Source organism: Mus musculus, chromosome 17 (assembly GCF_000001635.26).
Source record: "Mus musculus strain C57BL/6J chromosome 17, GRCm38.p6 C57BL/6J".
Classification (NCBI taxonomy): domain Eukaryota; kingdom Metazoa; phylum Chordata; class Mammalia; order Rodentia; family Muridae; genus Mus; species Mus musculus.
Window position 1 is genome coordinate 53,961,189 of NC_000083.6, and position 12,387 is coordinate 53,973,575.

Genomic DNA, 12,387 nt, shown 5'->3' on the forward strand with positions numbered 1-12,387 from the left:
GTATGATGTCACCAACAGTAGGGACTTACCTTTTACTTTGGGGAGGTAACTGAGGATAATAGTTTTAGGAATCTGTTAGATAACCTAGTCAACTTAAAAGGAAGCTTTCATGCCTGACTAATGTTGTTGTTGTTGTTGTTGTTGTTATATAGTCTAGGGATCTTGATGTGGAGAGTCTTATTCTTGGGCTAACAGCTATAGTTTGAATAGATAGCAATGTTTATTATATATTGGAAACTGAGTCATCAGTGCAATGGAGTGAGGAGGTGAGTGAGTTAGTTATCTATCACAGGTTCTTGATGAAAACATGAACTTGGCCTCCTCTCCCACCCCTCTGTGCCTTCCATATTCCATCATGGGAGGGTGCAATAAGAAGGAGCTTGTCAGTATGGAACTTTGACTTTAGTCACCCAGGCTTCAAAGGAGTACATAAGAAGTGGTTTTTATTCTTTATAAACAAATTAGGTGTTTTGTTAAAGTGCCGTAGAACAGATGAAGATAATTGTTAAGAAAATTAGCTAGTCTTCGGTTTATGACCAGTGCTCAGTTCTCATTCCTTTTGCTTTTCATATTTACTTTCTTATGTCAAATCCTGTTTTCCTATGTGTCTTTCTATTCATGAGCTTTGCTGTGAGACAAAACAACTGGAGGCTAGTGAAGGCATTCCGTTTATTTTGCCCAAGTGTAGTGAAGTACATGATTGTGTGGTAGGTATCAATAATATTCACATAGTGTAACCAAAAATTTCTGTAGAAGGTCTGATTACCTTTTGATGAAATAGAATCATAGGACACATAGAACCGTGCAACCGCTTAGGAATGGAGGCTCAAATAGCTAAAGCATACAGTCAGGACATCTAGGGATTCCCTCTACCCTACTGCTCTCAGATCTCTGTGCGGAAGGTAATAGTGCTCCCTGCCATCTTCTTCCGGTAGTCTTCATCAAAATCCTCACTTTGTGCCACGGTAAAGTAGTTCTTCCAGTCTCCAGGCATCCCTGAAACAAAGTGAAATCTTAGGGAGTGCTGCAGGCACAGAGGGAGGAGTGCCTATACACCCCTATGACCTGCACCAAGATGGACAGGTATATAAGCCACTTCTCTCCAACATTATACCTTTTAACAAAGTCAGGCAGCATGGGATAATGGTGGAAAATATGAGCAGGATCATGAGACTTATTTGACATCTCAGAATGTCAATCTCACCTACCTTTTCTCATGAAAGGAGATATAGAGTGGTCCATGATACTGGAGGGTAGAGTGGTATAGTTGGCCATTGGGTTCTGCTTCATTACATCAAAGGAGGTGTGATGGATGATTTTATTTAGAACTTCCTCTGAAATGTCTTTTTCCAGGAATTTTACTATCTTCTTAATTTCCCTTTTAGGGTCCTGTATGTAGAACAATTATACAAAACAAATAATTTTGGTCTTCCATTAGAGATGCTGTTTAATCATCATTGACAAACAATATTTGGAAAAGAATGTTTCAAGGGACCAGTTGAAATTATCTTAAGTAGTTTTAGTGCAGGACACTGACTGCTCCAGCTTCTACTCTTGCTGTCTAGGAGATTCACTTGTAGCAGGGGATCAATGCCTCCAGAGACAGGATTTGGAATCTTGGGGAGGGTAGCTATTCTATTTCCTGGGTGTCAGGGATTGTGTGAAGGTCATATGAAGGTGAGGTTCTGTTGGTTTGTGTGACTAACTTTAGTATAGTGGGTACAATAGCCAGCAAAATGAGATTGTGAGCTATGAGAAGTCTAATAAGTGAATGAATAAAAGAGTTATCAAGTCGACCCAGGGATATGAACCCTTGCAGCTTGCCTCATTCTGATGAAAGAAAAGGAGCTACAGCTTCTGGTTAAATCACACTGGACTTCTTAGCTTGGGTGTAGAAGGTGGATTTGTAACATAAGCACAGCAATCCACAGGGTTGTGAAAGTGGCTCATTAATCCTAAGATTTGCCAGAAAAAACAACTTAAAATTTGTGTCAAATTTTAAGAAAGCTTTATTAAATATTAAATACTGACTAGGAGATGGACTCTGGTCAGGAGTTCATTCCCTGGAGTTTCCCAGACATAAGGGCCTTGAGCCATGTGTTGCAGGAGTTTCTAAAGACAAACCTATAGGCCACTGTATTCTTCCCATGAAGCTTTGTTATTTTCTAAAAGCTACTTCTCCAAGCATTCCAGGAAGTTGCTTCTTTCCTGAGCAGGCATGGCTTACAGATTAATTTTAGCCATTACACTATACTCATTCACAATGAAACAGAGACAGAGGTGTCAGTTCAATACCACACTGCATGTGTCTAATCCTGCCAGTGTTCACTTGGACTAGAGCTTAGTTACTGATGGACTTCAGTGGTGGGGAAGAGGGATAAAGAAGATCCTCATTTCTACTCTATAACTATGACTGGATAAAATTCTAGTCACTTTGTGAGAAAGACATCTTCCAGCTTTTAGATAATGAAACATGGGCCACAAGTGTCAGATTCTAGTCAGTTGACTTGAGTATAAAATCTGTTCTGTTTTGTTTGTTTGTTTGTTTGTTTTTTTGTGAAGAGAAAAGATTCCATGAAAACCATTGACTACAAAACGGGAAAAAAATAGTGAGAGCTTCTAGGGAAAAACTGAGTTGCAGAGTTTCTAGGGGAAGACTGGGTGGTGGAGCATCATGGAAGCAGAGAATGTCCTCAAGGATCCTCTGCAGACCAGTCCATATCCCAGGGTGTCACTGGGATTTTTGTAAATGAGGATAGGGGATGACACAGTTGGGATCACACTACAATCACCTCTTTCATGTCTTCATAGAAGAGGTACAGAATACGGTGTTTGTCTTTCACATCCCACCATCCCTTTACATGGTCATACCAGGAGCCCCACAGCACTGAGGAGGAAAGAAAGGGGATGTCACTGTCACCTTAAAACTTATCAAATAAGAATGGCTGTGTTAAATAAAAAATAACAATTAATAAATACAAACAAAATGCAAAGATCCTGAACAGAATTCTTTCTTGCAGAAGACAGTTTTACATACACACAGAGACACTCATAGACACAAGCAGACACACTGACATGCATCTATCAAAGAGGCACTGAAAGGCTTTTGGAGACAGGAGGATGTTGGACTTGTTTCCTTGGTGTATTTCCTCTTGGCTCACTGTGGTTGACTGCTGGCACTGTCAAAGCTCAGTTCCCATTAAAAGTTCCTCTGGTAGCCCCAGGGGCTAGGGAACACCAGAAACTCTCACTAGCCCTTGCTGACTTCCCTAACTTTGCTCTCAGCTGTCAATAGTCTCTTTGCCAAAGTCTTCAGAAATGACCTATTCTTAGTATAGCATCTTCTGTGATTGACCATGAGGAATGCAAATGTCTATGGAAAATCTTGTCTGTTGTCATTGCATGGCTTAGGAAATAGGATGCCGCCATTTTATTTCACACACCTTTTCCAGCTTTGAAGGTTTCAATGTATTCTCCCAGGGTACCAGGGTCAGGCAGCATTTTATTCATTCTTGAGAAATAGTAGTAAGATACCAGGCAGTCCTTGGCATTTCTGGCCACATAGATAATCTAAATTTGTCCAGCAAAGGAAATGGGAAGCAAAGAGGAAATAAGACAGAACATTATTACTATTCAGTATGGACACTGTGTTCTTTGAAAGCATTCTGTATATTATAGGTCAACTTATTGAGAAATTGGGTTTTTATGGTCAACATGACCACCTTTTCCAATTTGCTCATGAACCATTCTGGTTTATCATTGGATTCTAACATTATTACTAATTATATCCCCTTTCCTATTTTATAGGGGTCGTGGTTTGCATGGTAAATGTTGCTGCTACCCTTAGTTAACTTGAGAAATAAGGAGGCTACCTTTAGTGACTTAGTTCAGTTATACTGCTATAACAAGATACTGCAGACTGGGTGCCTTTTAACAAAAAAATAATTTCTCACAGTTCTGGAGGCTGGAGAAACTAAGATGAAGGTGGAATTGTCTTGGGAAGTCCAGCTTCCTCAGAGATAGCTATCTTTAACAAGGGTCTCAACCTCATTCATGAGGCCCCACTTTCATGACATGATCACCAAAGATCTACTTCTTAATCCTATCAATTTGGTAATTAAAATTTCAGTTAATGAATTTGGAGGACTGAATATTCAGCCCATGCAGCATGGTGTGTTTCACCATTTGAAAATCCTCTCTAGCCTTTGCTTAGCCAAGAGTCTCAATGGGATATGGGAGAAGCAAAGGCTGTGAGCCAGCCAGTCTCTTCTTTGCAGCTCAACACCAATCTCACAGATGACTTGCCTTCCCCACTTTTCACCTTCTGTGGCAGTTTAAAGTTCCCCTCCCTCTGTGAGGGTACTCTTTTGTCAGGAAGACAATAGTATGATCTGACTAAAGATAGGTAACCCCTTATCTTATCTTGCTGTGTGTCCCCTTCCATTCCTGGCCACCTGGCTCCCATTCTTGTGTGTTGCTGTGTATGTTGCAGCAATGGTAGAGGAGGAAGAAACTGTTATGGTTTGACATGAGTAACATTCCCCAGATGGCCAGAAATTTCCAGGGCAGTGCAACAAGGAGGTACTGTGGACATTTCAGAGACAGGGTTTAAAGTAGCAGCCTTAGGAAACTGGCAGTGTACAATCCAAACATATCATGGTCCTCTCCTTCCTTCTTCCTCTTTTTTGCTCTCCCCATCTCTCATTTCTACTTTGAGATTCAACTTTTTACTTCAATTTTTATTTCTACCATGATATGTTACTCTTACTAGAGGGTCAGTCAAGAGCATTGCCTCATCTTAAATTTGAACTTCCAGAACAATGAAACAAAATAAACCTTTCCTTCCTTCATCAATACCTTGTGCTAGGCATTTTGTTTAAGGTGTACTACAAAGTTTCATGTCTGATATAAGAAAACTAATGTTTTCTTAAGTACGTTTGTATGGTGCCTCAATCATTTGTTTCTCTTCTGGTGAAACACCTGAGCATGCACTTTTCTAATTGCATTTCCACTAATATTGTCAGTCCTGTATGACTGTTTCTTGCTACTGGATTTCTATCCAATATTCATGAAAGCATTTTGGAACCCCCCAAAATATGAGGCACTACACATATCAATATCATATGTGTGTGTGTGTGTGTGTGTGTGTGTGTGTGTGTGTGTTACAATATATTATGGGTACTCATGGTTATCAAATGCTTCTAGATTTAATTTTTAGCCCCTATTTTGCAAAATATTCCTGTTAGGTATCCTGTTCAAGAACTGAGAGACTGGAAGTAAGAGAAGGCCTAGGCAGAACAAATATATGCAAGAGAGCTTACAATACAGATTCCAAAGTCAAATATAATTTTTGAGTCAGATAATTTATATTAGCTTCTAGTTCACCTTGTAAACAAATTATCATAAATACATATGGTGGCTGAAAACAATTACATATATTGTCTTAGCGTCCTGGAGGCCATGTTTCATTGGGATGAGGTAAAGCTATCAGCCAGCAGAGCTTTATCCTTTTCTTCATTGTAGAGGGCAGTGTGTTTCCTTATCATTTCTAGCATTGAAAAATCACCTGCATTTCTTAGCTGCTAACCTTTTCCTAGAATCACTCTTTCTTCTTGGTTTGGTTGCTACATCTTCAATTTCTGCTTGCCTCTTTTATAAAGACCTCTATGGTGAAATCTAAGGCCCAGAGAACTTACGTTGTTCACTACATCTTTAACCACACCTGCAAGGCACATTTGGACATAGTTGCATTCCCAAGTTATATTGACTAGGATACAGACAGCACTGAGTGGCCACTGTTAAGCCTACCAGACAATCATAAAATGAGAAGTTTAGACAAAGGTTTCAGAAATCATTTACTATTCACATCTAAGTGAATAAAGAGAGGAGTTGCCATCCAGGAAGTTTTCAGAATTTATAACACAGATTTTACCAAAAAAAAAATGTTAATGTTATGATGAAATAGGTGTTTGCGTCTCTTCTGACATCAGATCTACAAGGTTGTCAATAAAATGGTTAGAGCAGGACTGAAGGCCCTGAGGTTTTTCTTTTAAATTCCAAAAATCTTGCCCTTGAGTTGCATTTGAATCCATTCTTAAACTTCATCATTAATGAGACTAAGAGTCTTATTTGCACATTATCATATGATAACTATGAATGGAATCCCCAGAAATTCTGGAGAGATTATTGGTTCTCAAACATCAAAAGTAACTTTAATAAAAGAGGGTATTTGTGGGAATTTGTGAGAATACAGAGCTGTCTTCGACTCAGGCCATAGTCACTGCATCAGCTTCATTCATCCAGTTGCTATATAGCGAATGGTAGGCATTTTGTGGTTTGAGTAAGTTTGGTCCCCATAGACTCATGTGGTTAATCTTGGCCCATTAGCAGTGGCACTATTAGGATGTGTGTTCTTATTGGAGTAGATGTGACCTTCTTGGGAGAAGTCTGTCACTGTGGGAGCAGGCTTTGAGATCTCCTATGTTTAAGTTATGCCCAGTATGGAAGGTCATGCCCACTTCTGCTGCCTGTAAACCAGTCCCAGCTAAATTTTTGTCTTTATGAGAATTATCTGGTCATGGTGTCTCTTTACAGCAATGGCAACCCTAACTAAGACATCCCCTATGGAAAGAATGTGAATCTCTAACTCCATAACAGATTCCTCAGGTGCTTGAATTCCAGGAGAATGGCAGACATAATTCTCATTTTCTTGAGAAAATTTATATGCTCACGTTGTTAGGGCCAACCCATCAGAGGCTACCACTACAAAACATTCTTCTTCTGAACAACAAATACACCTTGACTAAGTGTGTCATTTCTCTCCAATGTTCTTGGAGTTGCACATTCCTATCCCAGAATTCTTTCTATCTCTGAGCTACCCAGGAATCAAATAGCCTGACTGAACATTCTGGCCTATAACAAGGGACTCTCCGTCATAGGCTTGAGTTCTTGTCAGATCCCTGGCCATGCTGTCTGTTTGCTGTGGTAGTGATAATAATTCTTCAAATAAACTTTTTATTTATTTCAAGACTTATTGATGAAATTGCTATTGAACCCTTGTTTCTTTATCTGTTTGTTGGTATATTCAGAGATAAAGATACCGACAAGGAGGTTTGAGTGTAGTTAAAATCTATGTCTACACTTGTACATGATTCCAATTAAGAAGTGTCAAATCAAATTAAATAGGGGAAACAGAAACACTATACTGGCTTCATGAGATAGTCGCTATAAGGGTTGATCAAGTTTCTACACATTATCAAATTAGAGTTGCCATTCCAAGAGGACCAAGTTTTGCCTACAAGTTGGACATGTTTTCATTGGTGTCCATTAGAATGTTGTTTGGTCTATGGTTGTAGGAAGGATATTGTCAGATGGCCTTAACTACTATAGTCTTAATAAACTATCATGTACTGAACAAGGGCATATTTTTTATTGAGACTTTCTTTAATTAGATATTTTCTTTATATACATTTCAAATGCTATCCTGAAAGTTCCCTATAACACCCCCTGCTCCCCTACCCACCCACTCCCGCTTCTTGGCCCTGGCATTCCCCTGTACTGGGGCATATAAAGTTTGCAAGACCAAGGGGCCTCTCTTCCCAATGATGGCCAACTAGGCCATCTTCTGCTACATATGCAGCTAGAGATACAAGCTCTGGGGTTACTGGTTAGTTCATATTGTTGTTCCACCTATAGGGTTGCAGACCCCTTCAGCTCCTTGGGTGCTTTCTCTAGCTTCTCCATTGGGGGCCCTGTGTTCCATCTTATAGATAGCTGTGAGCATCCACATCTGTATTTGCCAGGCACTGGCATAGCCTCATACGAGACAGCTATAACAGGTCCCTTCAGCAAAATCTTTCTGGCATATGCAATAGTGTCTGGGTTTGGTGGCTGATTATGGGATGGATCCTTGGGTTGGGTAGTCTCTGGGTAGTCCATCAATAAGGGCATATTTAAAAAGGGATGTTTGTGGCTAAGGAGTTGGCACAGCAGAAATCCAGAGGCAGAATTTCTTGGATAGTTGGCTTTAGGAGAACTCTTAACAGATTGTTGAATATTTCATGGGCCTGCACTGTGGCCTGTGTTTTTAGAAATCTTACTATTATGTTTTACTTTACCCATACCCATACTCATGTTTTAGTTTTCCCCAGATAGACTGCTCTCTCATTTAAGTCCTTGGTCCCCACACCATACAGGTTCCAAATTAAAACTCAACCTTTGAGCAGGAAACCCATATTTGCATTATAACTTCTCTCATTTAATATAGGTTAGTGGGCAGATGATCAGAACTTTGCAAGAAAACTTCCAATGACACCCAACAATAATATTCTGAAGGAAAGATAGGTGCAAAAAGGAAAATGTGGGCTCTGGCGTAATGCCACCATGTACCCTATAGTTTCCACTGGTTGTTTCTGTTTTAATGAATACAATTAGGCTGGTCTTACCTTTGAGTTTTCTTTCCAAAAGGAAGGTGGAAGCATTTGAACAGGCAGATGAGTCTTCAGAGTTCTAGGTGAAGGCATTTTGTTAGCCAGATCCAGACCTAGGAGGTAAGACAACTTTCAGATCTTTCTCCCTAGCTATGTGGGTCCAACGTTGTATTAAATACTAGAAATTGTATTGGTCAAATGATTAATACTACAGTCTTACACATGTAAGACCTATGTCTTCCTCTGTCTTGAGGGTGTATTTCTGGCTCAATCTACCATATACTCCACAATGATGGATGGAACTATACCTTGAAAAGGACTACTTAGTTATACATACCTCTTTTGCTTTGCCTAAACTTAGATTCCATGTCAGGATCCTAAAGATGGACTTGGGAAGGGGTAGTAGTCATTAGAACTTTTTATTTACTTTGTAGTGGATTCTGAACTATAGTTATGTCATCCTATGAAAGTATTCCTAAGGACACTTTAAGTGCTAAAACTATACTGGGTAAATTGGCTCTGGATCAGCCACAAATTCCTGTACAATGTGTTCCTGACCCCAAGGCTATGAGAAATACCTGAGTCCTAAACTGTTCTCTCTACATTCTGTAAACAATGCTTTCTTGTTGCATAGGTCCACAGCTGCCATTCTGTACATGTTTCATTTGAAGTTTTTGCTATTTTCTAATCTTGAACAAGTTTAGAGGTTGTGGCTGCTTCTCTCTCTGGGGCAAGCTTATTGGTCATAAATAAAGGCTCCAGTTAATTTGACTTATTCATGCCTTTCAGGTGTTTTTTTCTTAAAACCATATAACATTTTGAGGTCCCACAAAAATGCCTGAGGAAAAGACCCCTGACCCCTAAGTTGGGTGCCTTCTATGGAAGGGTAAGAGCTGTTGGTAACAGGAAGGCCATTGAAAAATTGTTCCTCAACCTCAGGAATTGGCTACTCCCCTCCAAACACCTGTCCTCTAAAGTTTTTTGAAGGAGTCTATGTGTGCACCTGTATTTGGGACCCCTGGAGATAAGATAAACCAAGGTTTTAGGTTTCTGGTATGTCTTAAATGCCAATCATGATGGGACTTATGGTGAAATCTGGAAAAACTGTAAGAATTCCTGAGTCCTGGTTCTAGCCAGGAGGGCACTGCAAATCCTCAGGATCTAGTTTGTCTTGGTGGCCACCAACGTGTGTCCTCTGTTTGTTGGATCGTTTTCATTGTCTCTGTCCCTTGTCTGTCTTTGGTTCTTTCTGTGTCCCCATTAATCTTTTCCATTTACAGGCAGATGTGGGGAAAGTGAACCTGATTGATAGTCTCAACCTCCTCTTTGGAATACAAATTATATGTTCCATGCAACAGTGTCAGCGTTTGGAGGCTGATTATAGGATGGATCCCCGGATATGGCAGTCTCTAGATGGTCCATCCTTTCGTCTCAGCTCTAAACTTTGTCTCTGTAACTCCTTCCATGGGTGTTTTGTTCCCAATTCTAAGAAGAGGCAAAGTGTCCACACTTTGGTTGTCGTTATTCTTGACTTTCATGTGTTTCACAAATTGTATCTTATATCTTGGGTACTCTAAGTTTCTGGACTAATATCCACTTATCAGTGAGTACATATCATGTGAGTTCTATTGTGATTGGGTTACCTCACTCAGGATGATGCCCTCCAGGTCTATCCATTTGGCTAGGAATTTCATAAATTCATTCTTTTTAATAGCTGAGTAGTACTCCATTGTGTAAATGTACCACATTTTCTGTATCCTTTCCTCTGTTGAGGGGCATCTGGGTTCTTTCCAGCCTCTGGCTATTATAAATAAGGCTGCTATGAACATAGTGGAGCATGTGTCCTTCTTACCGATTGGAACATCTTCTGGATATATGCCCAGGAGAGGTATTGTGGGATTCTCCAGTAGTACTATGTCCAATTTTCTGAGGATCTGCCAGACTGATTTCCAGAATGGTTGTACAAGCTTACAATCCCACCAACAATGGAGGAGTGTTCCTCTTTCTTTACATCCTTGCCAGCATCTGCTGTCACCTGAATTTTTGATCTTACCCATTCTGACTGGTGTGAGGTGGAATCTCAGGGTTGTTTTGATTTGCATTTCCCTGATGATTAAGGATGTTGAACACACCATGGGCTGTGTGACTTATGCTACCTAATAATGCATTTTAGAAAAAGAATTGTGTTGTGTTACCCTGGGCTGCCTTCACATACCTTTCTGGTTCCATTTGAAAGTGTTTTTGTTTGTTTGTTTTGTTTTGTTTTTGTTTTTTTAAGAGGGAAGACTGTAGAAATGATCTTCCTTTGGGGTAAAAACTAGTACTGAAAATGATTACAGTCCCCTGTACCTCAGTTGGGGAAACTCACCTGAGTTGAGGGGTGGAGGCAAAGTCCACTCAATGAAAGGGTGTCGGTCATAGGTATTGGCCCGCTGGCACTTTTGAACATCCCCATCATTTTGGATCATGTCCACAATTTCCTGTGTCCAGGTGGTACCTAGAAGCATTAGTTATTTTTAGTTCTACCTACTCATGGCACAATTCCATTCTATTTAATCAATCACTCATATAGTGAACAAAGCTGTGTTCAGATTTGCTGGGTTCTGGATAGAATCAGCTCACCTACTACTTTTTTTGTCTTCCTCTAAGCACTAGTGGCCTTCTGTGCTCATTGTCACTTTCTGCTTGTAGTGTATGCTGTTTTTAATTCTCTGTCCTCTTTCTGCCTGGCATTCAATAAAGAACTTTGTCTCCCATAAATGGAGTTTGAGTGAATAAATATGGAGTCAGGCAAATGTGGATTGATTCAAAGATGAATTAGCCAATGCATTTGCTTTCATAAGCTGATGGTCCTTTTGGGGGAGACATGACAGTGACTCTTTCTTGCCTATCAGACATTTACTCTTCTCTTTCACATTAAGAGATACTCCCATTTTAGTTAGGTAATTAGCTAACCAAAGGCTACACTTTTCAGTTTTTCTTGTTCCAAGATGCAGTCACTACTTTTAATTGTTTCTTTTCCTCGCAGATAAACGAAACACACTAGGTATAAACATAACAAATGTAGCTATTGCAACATGTAGGCTCGGAAGGGAAAAATGTATTAGAACAGGAAGGTTTCTTACTTATCTCTTAAAGGCTTGAATAGAACTATGACTGTTTTGACTTGAAGAATGGAAGTACAAATTGAATTGCCCTAGAAAATAATATTATCTGGAGGGGACCAGGGCAGGTTTGCTCCACCTGGAAGTATATGTAGTGTTTATGGGAGTTGAGAGGTGCTGAGAGAAATACAACAATAAAGCCAAAGATGGGGGGAAGAGAGAGAGAGGGGGGAGGAGAGGAGAGGAGAGGAGAGACCATTGGCCAGAGGTCAGAGGTCCTTGCAGGTAGATGCATATTTTTCAAGCTAGACTTATAAAAAATTTCTTCTCTAAGAAAAAGTACATGATTGAGTTCAGATGTGGGAAAGACACATGTTCAGGGAAAGCCAGACAGAAATAGAGAGCCTATAGCAACCTGAATCCCTATTTAGAAAGTCCCAAACAGCCGTTGAAATGCCAAGCAATATAGAGCACAGAGGTGGTCCTTTTTCAAAATTCATCGGTGTCTTCATGTCAAAAGTCTCTGTTACTAAATGAAGTGTCCAAACTACTAACCCTATCATACTATATGGGATGATAAAAACAAATTGTATTGGGGAGGGAAGGGGAAACCCCATGAGTCATTCACCAATGTTTCCCATGATCAGGACCATGACATTCTTTGTCTTTACTGATCCTTTTACACAGTCCCCTCTTTGTTTCCTAGGTTTCTAATAACTGGTAACTCTTCTCCATTTTCTCACAATGGGTGTGCATGTGTTCTCAGAGGTACTTCTGGGCTCCATGCCAATCTAGGACACTAGAAGGCACAGCTTAGGCGCTAGAGAGGTGAAGACAGAAGGGTGGTGGGCTGG

The 12,387-nt window shown here is 40.1% G+C and overlaps 1 protein-coding gene across 1 annotated transcript in view; it reads right to left on the minus strand.

Moving 5' to 3' along the window:
- Window positions 1-426: 426 nt before the first annotated feature.
- Window positions 427-12,387, minus strand: part of Sult1c1 (sulfotransferase family, cytosolic, 1C, member 1) — a 29,017-nt gene continuing 17,056 nt past the window's right edge. The window contains exons 3-8 of the mRNA NM_018751.2: window positions 10,798-10,926; window positions 8,445-8,542; window positions 3,444-3,570; window positions 2,793-2,887; window positions 1,209-1,389; window positions 427-996 (exon numbers count right to left, since the gene is read on the minus strand). Coding sequence (NP_061221.2) covers window positions 884-996; window positions 1,209-1,389; window positions 2,793-2,887; window positions 3,444-3,570; window positions 8,445-8,542; window positions 10,798-10,926 — 743 coding nt within the window. The 3' untranslated portion in view covers window positions 427-883. The remainder of the gene's footprint in view (window positions 997-1,208; window positions 1,390-2,792; window positions 2,888-3,443; window positions 3,571-8,444; window positions 8,543-10,797; window positions 10,927-12,387) is intronic.